The 16,674-nt window shown below is 33.4% G+C and overlaps 2 protein-coding genes across 9 annotated transcripts in view; one reads left to right on the top strand and one right to left on the bottom strand.

The window, feature by feature from the left end:
• The window catches only part of LOC107997018 (sex-regulated protein janus-A-like), a 58,672-nt gene that overhangs the window by 14,958 nt on the left and 27,040 nt on the right, over nt 1-16,674 (bottom strand). The gene's annotated exons all lie outside the window — the stretch shown is intronic.
• The window catches only part of LOC107997019 (phosrestin-2-like), a 43,083-nt gene continuing 26,431 nt past the window's right edge, over nt 23-16,674 (top strand). The window contains exons 1-3 of one of the 6 annotated variants that reach the window (XM_062072275.1): nt 23-577; nt 9,063-9,342; nt 10,362-10,495. In XM_062072275.1, coding sequence (XP_061928259.1) covers nt 9,253-9,342; nt 10,362-10,495 — 224 coding nt within the window. In that variant the 5' untranslated portion in view covers nt 23-577; nt 9,063-9,252. Of the gene's footprint in view, nt 578-1,034; nt 9,343-10,361; nt 10,496-16,674 lie in introns of those variants that run through there. The other 5 variants (XM_062072274.1, XM_062072271.1, XM_062072272.1 and 2 more) reach the window with 5 other exon arrangements.

Here is a 16,674-nt window from a genome sequence, read left to right as displayed (position 1 = left end):
CGCAAACAGGTAGTTTTCGAGGCAAACATTGGAGAGTAGAGAGTGAAGGGAAGAGAGAAGGCCTCGGTTGACGCCTCAACGCCTGCGTCGGGTGGCTCAGTAGTCGGCGAGCCGTGTTGAACGACGGATGTCGGGCACAGCGCCGAGCTGTACCACTCGAATAAACCGCGCTTCGTTATAATACAGGCGGAACGAAGTATTTCTTAAACTTTATCATTTAAAAATCAGCCTCGAATCGACGGCTCGATCAAACGAAAAACACGTATATTCCGAGATTTTGAAATGTGTATTTCGCGTTGTCGACTCAAAGTTTCAAAAGTGGAGATCGAAAGATAAATTTTCGAAATCGATTCGAAAGGAAAAAAGAGTTTGTAGAGTTAATCGAGAGGGTCGAATGTCGGGATTTGCGCAGGATATGATGAATTTAGTTGGATAAAAAAAAGTTTAGTTTCGTGGGGATTTGTTTGTGAGACGATATCGTTGGAGGAGGAAGTGATCGAGAATCGGTGAAACGAAGATCGCGATAAAGTGGTTTGTTTACAGTGGAGAGTCAGTGATCAGGAGACTCGTGGTGCTCGTAAGTAAAACGAGTCGATCTATGATCGTCCCCTTGGGAAGAATGACATTGAAATTCGAAATCGATCGTTTCCATTCCGACTTCCATAATAAAAAATAATAAAGAAGGATAGAAATTTCGACTCTTGAAAATATTGTTAAAGATACGTTTTGATCACGAGAGGAAGAGATAATTGTCCCGTGTTATTATTCCCATTTTGATTATTCACCATGAATCGAGTTCGAGCCACTGTACCCGATCTAATTCATTAATTATTCGTTCGAATTATTTCAGTATGGAAATAACTTTATCGTAACGAAATGATAATAGTCAATTTATGACGTGAAAGTGAAATATTTAAATCTTGGCATTTATTTAACCGGATATTATTGAATAATTTCATGATACGGATTTTCCATTATATATATATCTTATTATACGTGATTAATATTTCATCTCTGTTACTATATTTCACGACTTTGAAATTATTATATATATATATATTTATTTAAAATGAAACAATATGCAATCTTTTGTAAATGTGGGTATATTCTGATTACAGAGAATGTCTGAAATTTTCAGAAATATTTTCGATAGAAATTAATGTCCCGTATCATGTGGGCGCTTTATCAAAAGCGTTTATCGGATGAGATAAATAAAAATGATTCGTATAAACATGCTGCTTTGTAATTGGCTTCACTTTGAGAAAGAAACGGTGAAAATTTACTTCGATAACAAACTTTTACGTATCTGTCTTTTCATTATTATTTTTCCCCCCTTTTTTAATTAAAAAGAACTTGTCCATCTAAAGTCCCTTGATACGACCCATATGTGGCGTATCAACTATCTATCTATATTAAATATCGCTTCGTAAATATTGATAGAATTAGTTTCTGGTTGATTTGAGAACATGATCAATCTTTCTTTCGATATACGAACCAATAAAACGTATAATAATAATAACAATCAAAAAATGAAGAGAATTATTATATCATTTATCCTTCGAAAGAAAGAATTAATCTCGAAAGAAGTGATTATCGATATCGACGCAAATGTGCCGATCCACTCCGCTACCCCTATCCATTCCATATTCGACGAAATCTAACGCGTTTCGTTGAAATTCCCCTTCGAAAAAAACGAGTTTTTTACACCAATTGGAATTATTATTGACACAGGTGTCAATGGAAAGAAAGAGAGAGAGAGAGAGAGAGCACGATAAAAGTGTATCGCGATCCATCAAGGCGTGAAAAGCAACACGCGTCTGCACGAAATGGGTGGTTTATATCGTTAACAACTATTTTCGCTTCTATGACGTGTTATAGCGAGAAGTCTTTTTGATCTCTGAGGCTTGGGAAAACATTCTTGTGAAAAATGGATGGGAATAACCCGTGGCTTATATATAATTTTAAGGTAGCCGAACAGGGAGGGTGTTTCCCTCGCCTCGAGAAATTTGCTCGTCGATGGATCGATTAGTTGTGGATATTTCCTTCTCGTGAAAATAAATAATTTCGCGTGATGATAGCAAGAGAGAGGTCAAAAATTCGAAAGCTTCGAACGGAGATTCGATTTCTCGTCTCATAAAGGAGAAATTCCTCTTCGCGTTGATCTAATTAATTGCGTAAACGTGTGCAAGTGTCGGAGGAAGTTTCGTTAATCGCGAATATTCGAGGTTAGGAATGAAATAATGTTGGAATAATTTAACGAGCTGCCTCCATTTGACCTCCGTCGAAAATGGAGGAATAATTCATCGAGTCAGGCATAAGGGAAGATGATGGCTCGGGTTTCGAGACACTGTCACTCCCGTGACGCGCGTCTCTGAATTAATTCGCGATTAATTATGCTCAACCATAATCCTGGCGAGAATCCCCTTGAATTCACCTGTATACACGGCGAATACCCGAAAATCGTCAGGATCTCATGCGGATTAACTCGTTCGATATGGGTCGTGGATTTATCTTTCTTTTTTTTTTTTTTTTAAGGAATAGAATCAAGTTTTTAATAGTGGAAAAAAGTTCTATGCAAAATTCTCGAGCGTTATTATAGAATATTCAAGATAGTTCGTTCGAAAAATTCTTTTGAACGATACAAATTTATCCTGCACGTTTTTTATTATTTTTTTATCGCGAGAAAAGGAAAAATGGAATTTACCTTTCCGACAATTCGATTCTAAAACTACTCGATAAGAAGTTTAACTCGTTCCAATACGAATCGAATCATTTATGATTAATTTTCCAACTTGGGAATAATCGTTCTCGAAAATGAAATAGAATTCAGCAATATTGTCCTGTTGACAATAAACAAACCTTTTGAATAGAATTTTATTTACACTTGTAATCAAGCTCTCGCGACTCCGTTCCACGAGAACTCGAGAGAAGCGCGTGTTTCCGAGTTAAAGCAAAATCTAGTCTCCTATGAATTGCAAATAACACAAGTAGTGGTAGAATTTCAACTATTTATCATCTCGTAACATTTCAGGGAGTAGTTTATAGTGCGGACCGTTAATCATCGGATGTTATTCCCCAATATGGCGGACGTGCAAACGTGAATATCGAATAAATTATTAATCGTCCATTTCACTGATCGAACGATGAAATTGAAAGTGGAAAGAAACGTCGCTTTGCCACGAGTGCAATTGCGGATTAAACCTTTGTAAAATTTCAAACGCGGGATCCAACCACTGGAAACATGGCCCCGTTTCGAGAGAGAAATTCGTTAAACTAAGCTTCGTCACCAAATTGTAAATTCCACAAGTTTCCGCTCGAAGAGTGTTGATCGTCGTCGTAATGGCTTCGAGAATTTGACAAAATGGCGGGAAATCGTGGTGATTGAAGAGGACGCTCGAGTGAAAACAGGAGATATTATAAATATAAATAGAACTTTTACTTGTGAATGAAAATTGATTAAACCATGGTTTTTGGATATTCCAAAAAATTCTTAAATTCTGACCTAATAATTTAAGAATGAAAATGTAGACGAAGAATCGAAAAATTGTATTTGGAACGAACTATTCGTTTAATCAAAACAAATTGTTACAATTTTTACCAATCAAATATAAAATTCATACAATTTAAACAAAATGATGCGACCAACTGAACTGTAATTAATCCTTGTCCATCCAAAAATTTAACTTAAGAGACAATTAAAAATTACTCCTTGCCTTCTAAATTCTATTGAAAGATAAATTTACCAAGGAAAGTGAGAATAATCCCAACGAAATCTCGTAATCTTGTGTGTATCGATCGATGTTTCAATTTAATTCGCGTTGAAAAGAATTCTCGATGAAAAGAATTACCCTTCTTCCACAAACACCTCTCAGACATAAGAAGACAGGAACTGCATAATAATTTTATTAGAGGCGAAAAGTCGAAACGAAACGAACTTTTTATTTCGATCGACAATCGATAAGATATAACTTTCCAATATTTAGAATCGCGTCCAATAATATTTTTACGTAATACGATAATATACACGTCCAAAAATCCGTTCCAATAATTGTAATACGTTAATTACTCTCTCGATCCCACCGGGTTTCCCGAGAGTCATCGGGGGGATAATTAACAGACATGAGAGCCACGTTTACCTGACAATCGAGGAAGGCTTTGTATCCGATTACGGTGTTACACGATCTTACGCAAAGTGTGGTATGATAATAGTTTAGGATCGATCCGGTGGAACGGGATCTTACGCAATGATCCTCCCCTCGTTTTTTTCAAATGGAACAAACGGCAGCTGCTTTTTTTAGGGGGATATAATACATATATATATATATATTTCAATCTTTTATCAATTCGAAATTTCGGTAAAATTAGACAGTCAATAAAAGAAAAAAGAAAAAACACACAAATTTTACTCGAAAAACTATAATACTACAATAACTCGAATAATTTATAACTTTATCCTTGGAAATTCGAGTTGTCAACTGTAAATCCCTCCTCTTAAATACACACACACACACACGCGAGGGCGCTTTATGGATCGCTGTGCCAAAGAGAACGGTATCGCGTAAAAAGAGCTCGTAAAAAAAAAAAAAAAGAAGAAAAATCTTACATTAATACACGTATATCTCATATTATATTTCCCCCCGACTGATATCGTCCGTTCGGCCATTCCTTTACTTTTACCTGAGCGCAAACCTTATTGGAAAAAGTTGAGCGGCAACATAGAAGGAAATATTTATATTTCGCAATTCGATATTCCTCCACCTTTGAATTTTTCCGGGATGAATCTTTAATAACGCGACACGCAAAAGGAGAGTATTGACGTCAGACAGATTCTTTCGGTGAATAAATGCATAGAGGAGCGAAATAAGATTTGGGAAGGGAAGATCTTGAGATTAAGATAACGCGTTTGTTCGATTTTTTCTTCGCCAACCGAGCTCTGCCACTGAAAAATATTAAAATTAAAAAAAGGAAAAATCAGTGACAACACAGAAAACAACAAACGAGGTTTCGAATTTGTCGAAGTGAAAAATTGAAACAATTCGAATTCTCTCGGTTTGGAAATCCGGAAAAATCGAAGCTCGTGGTTTCACCGATTTTAATTGTTTGTTTTAATTCTCTTCCTCTCTCTCTATCTTCTCATCGCGCGATGAGAATAAACGAAATAGTTTTTCCTCTTTTTTTCTTTTTTACCTCGCATAACACGCAAAGCAATCGTTAAAATTTTAACAGAGAACGATATCTTAATTTGTTCGCTTTATTGAGGGGAGAAAGATTGTGGCATTTCTGGTCGATTTAAATAATAAAACTGGCGGAGCAACCTTTTCTGCCCAACGAATGACTTTATCGATTCAATTCACATTATTTATTTCACGTGTGAATATATTATATTCCTCCCCTCGTTTCAGCTTCCTTCTAAGAGAGAAAGAAAAAAAGAGCGAAACGTACAACGTGCGAGCTATCGAAGCGAACGCGTCGAATAGTCCGAAATTTCCAGTTCGTTAAACCGATTCCTGAAAAGCGGGTTCCAAGTTTATTCCGCAAGTTTTCGTTAAAGTAAACGAGTCACAAAAGAATATAATCCGAGGAATTTTTCCCCTTCCTTCTCGTATCATCCATCGTCTCGTTAGTCATCTTTTTTTGCGAAGGAATGTTAGTCACGTCCTATGGTGTTCCAAAGTTGGGGAGGGTTTCCTTTTTTTTCTTGCAGGATTCCAGCTCCCCCCTTCTTCTTCGTATCATGATCGTATAAAAACACATCGCTCTTTTTTTTTTTTAGTCCCTTAAAGAATCGTATCACGAAATTTCTTCTGTCTTCTTCTTATATTATTATTTCTTGATAAGAGGTAAATAACAATCAAACCAACGCAACGAACGAACATCACGTTACTTCACTCGATTGGAAATCGAACGTCGCCGATGACAAGGATCGTGGATTAAACGAAAGATTTTTTTTCTTTTTTTAATTAATCTCGATCCTTTAATTAATAAATGTTTAACTAGCTTCGGTATTGTATTAATTTTATCGGCAATTTCTTAATTAATTTTCATTGTAATTCGTGGGGTCATTGGTTATTAATCACAATTGGGCATGCAATTATCTGTTTTGAATAGGTATTCGAGAATTTATTAGGAACTAAATGAAACGAAGATAAGGAAGAAAACCGGATGCCTTTGATCATGGCGAATAATGGATAATGATGACGTAAACGAGAATAATCCCGAAGAGTTTCTCGATGAGTGAAGCGCTTTCCTCCAGAAGAGGAAGAGTTTAAAAGAGTGTCGGATAAAAGCTGTCAGAAACTTGGTCGAAGCTGACCATTTTGCGCGGATACGGAATAATTTAAATTCCGGATTAATTGTTATTAGCCAAATATATCGTGCCAATTATCAAAGTAATTTAATTTTGTTTTCGATATTAATCGAAAAATATTTCGTAATAGGATTACAATATGATATTTAGCAATTATTTTCAATAATTTAAAGTGTTTATGCGTTAATTTAGAGAGATATTTTTCTTTTTTTTAATTGGTATCTTGCAAAGCTTATTATGTGTGAATACGATTACATAACGCGGGAAGGAAAATGAAAATAAGAATACATATCTCGTATAACACGTTCAACGATTTTACAAAATTCAATTTGAAATAAATGTAATAATTTTTCTTTCTTCGTGAAAATAATTTTTCAATCGAGAACTCTTATAATTATTTTCTTTTTTCTTTTGCAAGAAAATTATTGATATTTATCGATCTATATTAAATAACTCCTCCGAGTGAGTTATTTTGATATGAATATTGCAGACGAGGCACGTGATACGCTTTGATTCGATTCAAAATAAGAAGAAAGAATTGATAGAAGTCGATCGAATAGCCGTCCTGGGACGAATTCTAACTTCCACGAAAGAGAAACTATCGATCTCAGGATATTAAACAGATCGAAATGATTCCAGCGTGTCCTGCTCGATTAAATCTTTTTGGTTGCATGATTTTCCCGTATAAATTGAGGATATTTCGAAAAGTGTGTATCACTATTACTTGGTTTTCGAGTCACGTGGAAGAATTTATGACAGAGAAGGATATTGGATAATTGAAAAGAAGGATATATATTTTTATAGAAAGATTGGCGACTCTTTTAAAAGGTATCTCGGACAACTTGGACAATATCGGATTTCTTGGGTCAAGTTATTAAAAAGCTTTGAGAAGAAATCGATTTAAGAATCGATTTGTCCGCTGTCAATCTTTTTATCCGCAATTAGAAAACCTCTCCACGAAAAATTATCAAATAGAAACACAATCTACAAGAAGAGTATTATACACGAGATATAATATAAATATAAAAGCATGAATTTACGTCTCTATATACTTCCCATTATCATTACGCGGACCAAACAAACAATGAAACTTCGACTTTTCGTGTAAAAAAAACGCGAGAAGAAATTAAAAATTTTGTCATCGAAACCCAGTCAGGGAATAGAGAAAACCATGCCGTTGAAGTCACTTTTTGATTTATTCCGATATCTCGATCGGCTGCCGAGATATAAGGACACAAAGTGTCCATAGCGCTTAACACGTGCGAAGATTATGAATGGGACCGCGACCTACATTTTTTCCTGGAAATGCGTACTACGTTCTTCTAGGAATTGTATACTGCGCTTTTCCAGGAATCGCGGCTCTCGCTTGCCTGCAGTTTGGGATAGGTCAGTGAGTCGAGGTGTGAGCGAGAGATCCGACTAAGCGACAAGGACGGACAGAGTAAACGATTAAAAATTACCTTCGTCTTTACACGACGATATCTCGGGAACCGGAAGTCGTATCGAGATGAAACAAAAACCGTTTTAAAGGGGAAAGTGCCGCGCTTCCAACGATCCTTCGTGCGTTGACCGGAAGTTGTTACTTTCGGAGTTATAGCGATTCAAAGTTTTTCCGATTTTAATAGAATTTAATAGGATCTAAGCAAATGATTAAAAATTATCTCTTCTTTACGCGATGATATCTCGAGAACCGGAAGTCGTATTAAGATGAACGAAAGGAGGTTTTAAAGGGGAAGAATCCGCGCTTCTAATGGTCTTTCGTCCATTGGCTAGAAATTATGTTCTTCTGAATTATACCGGTTTAAAGTTTTTCTAATTTTAATAGGGGTTTAATATTTTCTGGAAAAATATTGAAATACCAACAATAATTTTACTGATGGTATATTGACGACTTTAAATTGATTTAAAAGTTATCTCAAGTCTTTCTATTTCAAATAGTTTGGATCTTTATTTCATTGATTTGGTTCGAGTTTAATTACATTAATTAATCGAAAAGGTTTTGTGAATTTTAAAGAAAGATCTCCTTTTTTTAATTATGCAAAGTAGAAGAAAATGTTTCGATTAAACGTTATGTTCATTAACAACTATAACTCTAACTCTAATAAAAGATAAGTATGCCGTTTCCTTTTTTTTTAAATGAAATGAAAGATTTTTTTTAATTTCTTCGATACACCAATTTCACCAAAAATTTGTTACAACTTATTTGTTGGTATATCAACTTTTAATTTAATTTAAAAATAAAAATGTACCGATATTTGCAATAATTTCGAATAAAATAATTTCATTTCCATTTTACATAGAGAATAAAATAATACAACATTATACACGTAAATACATAACGGAACATTATTCGCTTCGGCTAACGTATTATTCGTTCCATTTCGTATAATGATAAAATAAATTCTACTAATTCTACAATATTGCAGATATTTTGTCTACAAGAATGTAACAAAATATTTGATAAAACTTCCTATCACATTTTCCCCTATTTTCTATCATCAAGATCGTATTTCCAGAAATTTAACAGAGAGAAAAAATGATAAAGCAATTTTTAATATCACTTTTAGTTTGCTCCTCGTATATATTGACGTAATATTTTTTCTCCTAACTTTTTTTCTTCTTTTTTAAAGGAAACGATCGACATTTTTTTTTTTTTTTTTTAAGACTCAATCGCCTAATTCAAACAAATTCGACTCGTTTCATTTCTCGTCCACGAATCGTTCGACCCTTGAACCAAAATTCTGATTTCTCGAAGAGACTGTTGTACAAGCGAGAAAAGAAAATTTGTTACATCAAAATGAGAGAAATTTCGCGAGAATTTGTGAACAAGAGAAATCGAGTGATTGATTGAGAACTTTCCACGAGTGTTTCAGTGCTATTTGCAAATCTTGTGTGTGATTTTCCATTGCTCGATAGGGCTCTGTGGCCGAAAAGGGATCAAGGATATGGCTGAGACCGAAAGACACCTGGAGCCTAAAGTGACCGAGTTGACGCCGCATTCTGTCGAGCATCGGGTCTCCCTTTACCCTATCACGGTATGGAACATTTCGTCGTAAATGGCAGACACTTTCCTTTTCAGAGATTAACAATATTTGACAAAAAAACGAATAGAGATTAAGATTATTGATTTTTCTGCTTCTTAACCCTAAGCCAATGTTATTTATGATCATCTCATCCAGTGTTACTCGTAATACACGTCTTATTAATTACATTAAATTATTAGCAGAAACGAATGCAATTTACACAAAGGGCTGAAATCAAGGCGAAAAATTTCAATTTTGTTGGAATTTTCATTTACGGATAGAGAACTATCGAATCTATATATTTGGTAATAAAAAGACAACGTAAGCATAATTAAATAAGATCACAGTTTCAACTTTCATTGTTCTTAACTCGCCTAACTTTAAACTTCTGAACTGAACTATCCCCCTTTCGCATTCCTCGCGAACTTTCCTTCCTCTTTTCCTTCATTTTTTCCCCTCTCTATTCTCTTCCTTTCGCGAAAAATTTCAAGATTCAAAACACTCTTTCCTTCATATAATTCTTTTCTTAAATTCTAAATTTAAACTAATTAATATTCACGAAAAAATATATAAATATTTTTTAAACGAAGAAGAAAGTTGTTTGTTCAAATCGTAATATTTTACCTTCGACCTAAAATTTCACGCAAATATACCAAATTAAATTAAAATCCATCTCGCTTTCGAAAACATTCAACCACCTACTCTTCCTATGTCGATCACCTCGCGAGTATCTCCATCCATCAACTTTCGCTTTTCCCACAATTGCTAATAAAATCGAGGCATTCGAAAAATTATTCATCCAACTTTCAACAACACTCTTCTTCCGATTGTTTCGAGTTACCTCTCTCCACCTCAGTTTTTAACAACGTCGATCACTTTCGCGCAACATTCGACCGCCTTTAAGTCCAATTGACATACACACTCTTCGTGAAAGCAAACAAAAAAGTGTATTCCATTCTTTCTGCCTATAAATATACAAATACGTAAATATCTTGGTTCGATTAAACAATCATTTTCACTTTGTCGCACAGATGGAAGAGAATAGACGCGGCGAGGAGGCGAGTAAAAAGGAATCAAACGCGTTGGAAAATCGTGTCCAGAGATCGTTACAACAGACCCAATCGTTGCCGCAATTGCAACCTGGTGGCACGACGCAAACGGACAGGTGAGCCGCGACATCATCGACTTCTTGCAATAATAATAATAATTTTTTTTCTCTTTTATATTTGGAATAAAGTACATATATATATAGGGATGGTAGGAATTTATTTATAGATTGTCTAAATATTTTCAGAGAGGAGTGGATTATGGAAAGATTAGTTTATTTTTTACAAAAGTTGGTAATTTCTCGCTCGACTTTATAATTTATGAATATCGTAAGAGTATTGAAAGCGACTGTATCTTGGAAATGGATACCGCGAATCAGTCGAGAAATCGCGGGGAAGATGGGGATATCAAAGGGAAGCGACATTCCCTTTGGACGATTGGAGACTTGTTTCGACAACCGCAAACCGTGACAAATGTAATTAACTAACAAATTTTGTTAGTTGCGTTGGAAAATGAACTACAACCGTTCACCAATTGGATGAGATAATTATCATGCTCGAAAACCTTTAACCTTTGAAATAACGAGATAAGAGAATTCGACAAGAGAATAAAATTCATTTTGGAAAAAAAGAAATAGCGTCTCTAATGTTTAACAATTATTAATATGCCATTCGATTGGTTCATTTCTTTTTTTTTTAACTTCTTGGATATCGATTTGATCTTCCTATTTATAACAATACATTCAAAAATTCACAAGAACGTCACAAGAAGATCGTAAGCAAAACTCAGATATCGATAATTCGAAAAATTATAAATCCATAACTCCTTTTACCCCGTTTCCAATTTTCATCCCCTATTAATATCGTCAAGAAATAATTCAAGAATTAATTAATCGTTTAATTACGAATCGAGAATGAAAGAGAATATAAATCTTGCGAGAAAATAATCGAAAAGATTGCACAGCTTGAGAGCAAGTTCAAATTCACATCCCTCCCTCAATACACAATTTCCCCTCGACCTTTTACCTCGTTTCCTTCCCTCGTTCGAACGACTCGACCATGTCACGAGCACGAGGAATATAATAATAATAATAATATCCCCATATCCGAGCGTGCGAAGAAATCGAAAAGAAAGGGAGAGAACGTTGGTCGAGGATAATTCATCTTGGATGGCGCTCTCCCTCGGATTCCAGAAGTCGAGAGGAGAATCATTGGTTAAAAGAGATGATTTTGATGAACTCGAAAGATCGTGATGACCCGCAAACGAGGCGAAAGCCAAGTGATCGATACCTCGACCTCGTGGTGAGGAGACGAAAGGTGGTGAATCGATAAAATCCAATTGTCGCTTAAGGCAGTGTAGGAGGGAAATTTACGACGTTAGAATTTGCATTTCCAAAATGTATATATCGTGATATCCACGTTGAATTTTCGTTCGAACGAAATATTATATTCGTTATAGAACATAATATTTCCAAGTATCCTCTTTTACTTTGCTTCTTATTTAATAACAGGCCCATTGTTATCCTTCGAATGCTCGAGAGAAAACCATTATCCCTTTTTCTCGTTATATATATATATATATATATTTTCCACGAAACTCATCTTAGAATTCTTCAAAAAATAGTACTCGAAACGGCGGATTTTCTTTTTTTTTTTTTTCTTATCAGAATAAAACTTTTCGAAAGGAAGACTTTCGATGGGAACAAACTCCTCTTACATTTCGAGATCGGAATTCATTTCGAAAAGCGAAAAGTTGCAGCTCACCTTGGGATAAAACTCGAAAGGGGTCATTTTTTAAAATAAAAGAAAAGAATGAAATTTATTATTCCGTAGAGGATTCGCAATAAGACGCGCGTTTATCGGGAAAAATTTCAATATCGATTTATTTACCCGCCCACGAATCGAGTAGGAAATGAATCTTCTTTTCTGCAGGAGGCGTCTAATTAGGGGAGGGGAGGATAATTGATTCGTTCGTTAACGCGTATCCACAGAGTGGAAGAGACGATTGACAAGATTGATTTGAATGGAAAGGCGCGATTCGGGTCTCCAGTTGAAAATGAGACGCGTGTAAAGCGATGCGTGCGTAAATTTTGAAATAATTCGAATTTGAAGATCTGAACTGGATTATGATGGATCGATCGTTCCGGATTAATTAATCCACTCTGTTGTCGTTTGGTATAAATTATTTTTGAGAATATATGATTTTTCGAGACGAAATCTTTCGGTGAGGAAATTGAAGAATTGAAAAGGAAGGAAAAAGAAAGAGATTGTCGGGATTACTTTCGAAGAAAATTAAATTAATTGAAGATTCATAAATAATCTGTTCATTTGTAATGTTTGATTAATTACAAGTTTGTTCAAGCAATTACTCGATGACCAAAAAAACGAAAAATGTGTAATGAAGATTATTTAAACAATTTGATCCAGTTTCGAGGGAATGTGCGAATTTTGAATAAAATAACACTCTCGTTTGATAATTTAACTCTCGAATATGGTTATTCAAACGAAAATATAAAAATTATCGATAAAAATGGAGGGGGGGAAAAAATCAAATCCCAAAATGTTGAAGTCGTTTAAAAATTATAAAAATTTCTTTCGCCACGTTGTTTCGATGTTTCGCGTTTCATTCAACACTTTGAAACATCGAAGTGTCCAGTTTCAAAGAGGACAATTTCCACGAACAGATAACAGCAATTTAATACCATGAAATTTACACGACGATATTACAGAAGTATGGACAAAAAAAAAAAATATTTTCGAACGTGTAAGTGTATCATTTTTCCGCGGATATAATTAATTGCAAACAACGCCATTCAACGATAATTTCATTGAAAATATATACAATTGCAAGAATCGAACGAAAACGGTATCTCTATTTAAAACAAAATACAATCGATCAATCCTCTGGCTTTGACACAAAAAAAAGACTAATTCACCATTCATTCGATTTTTCCAGACTAACTATATTCCTAACTATTACAAACCGTAATTTTAAACGCTCGTGAAACGAATTAAGCGTCTCTAAAAGATGCCATGATGAAAGATGTAACGTCAAAAAGCTGTGAAATTATTCTCTTTTTATCCCCCTCCGTGACAACTCCGTTTCTGGTAATTTTAATTCGTAATTTAATACCATAATAATTTTGATTTTATTTTACTTTTAACGAATCATCCTTGTTATTAAACCGATCTCATAATTATTTTCTTCCATCCGATCGATTCTCGGACAGAAACGTAATTACGTATTTCTAATTTACTTTCATAATTACATACTCGTTGTTTAAAAAAAATAACTGAAAATGCGGGCTTGTTCATCGAGCGCGACTTCACGCGTCGTGATTGGCAGGGTTGAAAGTAAATACAGTGTCAACAGGGAAATTTCGACCGACAATCCACGATAATTCCGATTGGATTAACAAGATCGTTGAAGAAGAAATTTCATCGGGTATCGAAATATTAATTAACGGAATTAAGGGACGAACAATGGAAGTGTATTAAACGTAAAAGTTTTCCTCGTCAAAATAATATATATAAATATATATATGTATATTCGTGCATAATTGCGCGCGAAATCCTGATATTAATTAAAATTTAATACAGTTGCGCCACGCCTGTTTCATTTTACTTGGGAATTTGCCTCGTACACCTCATTATATACGCGTATTAACGCACAGGGGTGAAACACAAATAACGATCCATATCATCTACTCTCCCGTTTCTCTAGTGCCGTGATCACGATCGAGGGTAAATTAGTGTAGAACCGTTGATAATTCGTATCCAATAATATTGTAACAACATCGTTTATTAGCGATATGAAGGACAGATCGATCATGCTCGATCACCAATTATTTGCAAGAGAGTAATCTATCCCCATATAATTTTTAACGGGGTAATTCAATTATATTTACGCGGGTGGAAATAAAAGTATACGATAAAAGTTGTTGCAAACGAGGCAAATAATTTTCACATAATCCTCCTCTCTAATCTTTATTAATATTTATATATTTGTATATTAATCGTTTCCGAGATTGGATTGAATAATTAGGAAAAATTGAAAATAAAAAATGAAATAAAAAATGTAAATTTGCCGAGGAGAATTAAATACGATGCGAGGGGAATTTGAAATTTACGAAAAAGTTAGTTAATATTTCGAAATATTATTTGAAAAAAAATAATTTATTAATTTATAAAATATATTATAATTATTATTTGAAAAAAAATATTATTTGAAAGGCAAATAATTTTCACATAATCCTCCTCTCTAATCTTTATTAATATTTATATATTTGTATATTAATCGTTTCCGAGATTGGATTGAATAATTAGAAAAAACGTGCAAAGTTGAAAATAAAAAATGAAATAAAAAATGTAAATTTGCCGAGGAGAATTAAATACGATGCGAGGGGAATTTGAAATTTACGAAAAAGTTAGTTAATATTTCGAAATATTATTTGAAAAAAAATAATTTACTAATTTATAAAATATATTATAATTATTATTTGAAAAAAAATATTATTTGAAAGGCAAATAATTTTCACATAATCCTCCTCTCTAATCTTTATTAATATTTATATATTTGTATATTAAATTAATTTTTCGAGATTGGATTGAATAATTAGGAAAAATTGAAAATAAAAAATGAAATAAAAAATATTTATAAATTTGGAGAATTAAATACGATGCGAGGAGAATTTGAAATTTACGAAAAAATTAGTTAATATTTTGAAATATTATTTGAAAAAAAATAATTTATTAATTTATAAAATATATTATAATTATTATTTGAAAAAAAATATTATTTAAAAGGCAAATAATTTTCACATAATCCTCCTCTCTAATCTTTATTAATATTTATATATTTGTATATTAATCGTTTTCGAGGTTGGATTGAATAATTAGAAAAAACGTGCAAAGTTGAAAATAAAAAATGAAATAAAAAATGTAAATTTGCCGAGGAGAATTAAATACGATGCGAGGGGAATTTGAAATTTACGAAAAAGTGAGTTAATATTTCGAAATATTATTTGAAAAAAAAATATATGTATAAAAAATATTAAAAAATATGTATATAATGTTATATTTGAAAATATTATTCGCGTATCACTCGAGTTTTCGAAACGATCGATTCGAACGAACGAGCAGTAATGGGACGACAACAAAAGTCTCCTTCCCCTTCTCTCTCGAAATTCTTACGGAAATCGAACCATAACAGAACAAATCCATAACATATTAAGACGGCGTCGAGAGAGGTCGATATTTCGGGAGCGCAACGAATTGTAGTAAATCGAAGTAAAGAATAAGAATAAAATAAAAAATATATAAGGGGTAAAATAACATTTTATTCCGCGAAACGCCTTTTTTTCTATCTGATAAAAAAATCTTTGGAAAAGCTTTGAAAAAATGAATTCGCTCTATATTTCTTTAACTTCGTTTACTATATAATTAAAAAAATAATTTTGTAATGTAACGTAATTTTTTTATTTTTTTGTAGATGTGAGAGGAAACGAATAATCAAATTTAAAAAAAAAAAATATTCAAAATGTATAAGATACGATATTTAAAGGTTGATATTTGTTATTAACCAATGATTTATCATCGGCTTGAATAAATATTAAATATATTTATACCGATTGAGAAACACTGGTACACAGAATGGTAAACAGCTTCAATTACAGATAATAGAGTTTCAATCAAATTCAATTGGTAATCGAAACGATTGAAATTCTCTTGGACGAGTGAAAAAATATATAATTCCATTTAACAAACTGATCGATCGATTTTATTAATATTTATCACCTAAGATTTCCAGAGTTCTAGCCTTTAAAAAAATAGCTAGTTAAAAATTTCGAATAAAGTTACTTTAAATAATTACTTGTTAAAGTGCTTAAATAACATTTATTCGTAGTTATTATCCGTTTTCCATATAATCTCAGCATTACAATTATTATTATTATTACGTTTGAAACGTGAATAAATTATCGAAGTAACTTTATTCCATAAATTTCAACCATTAAATTCTCTCCATCGCTCTTTCCTCATTTGTCTCGAGAATAGCATAATTTTTAAAAAATTATATATAAAATTCAATCAATCCTTGCACACGAACGTATCCCGCAACTCTCCTGTTGCGTCTCAAGGATCAAAAAAGCCCGCCTCGAGAGAGATGTCGTACACTAGGCTTGCAAACACGAAAAGAGTGGAAAAGTTCAGAGTTATTTGTCTATCCTCCTTTGAGCACATATACCTGCCTGAGAGGATATCGAGAGAATATTTATCTGATTCTGTGTATGCATCCAAG

Source organism: Apis cerana, linkage group LG3 (assembly GCF_029169275.1).
Source record: "Apis cerana isolate GH-2021 linkage group LG3, AcerK_1.0, whole genome shotgun sequence".
Taxonomy (NCBI): Eukaryota; Metazoa; Arthropoda; class Insecta; order Hymenoptera; family Apidae; genus Apis; species Apis cerana.
This window is presented reverse-complemented; position numbering and strand designations above follow the sequence as displayed.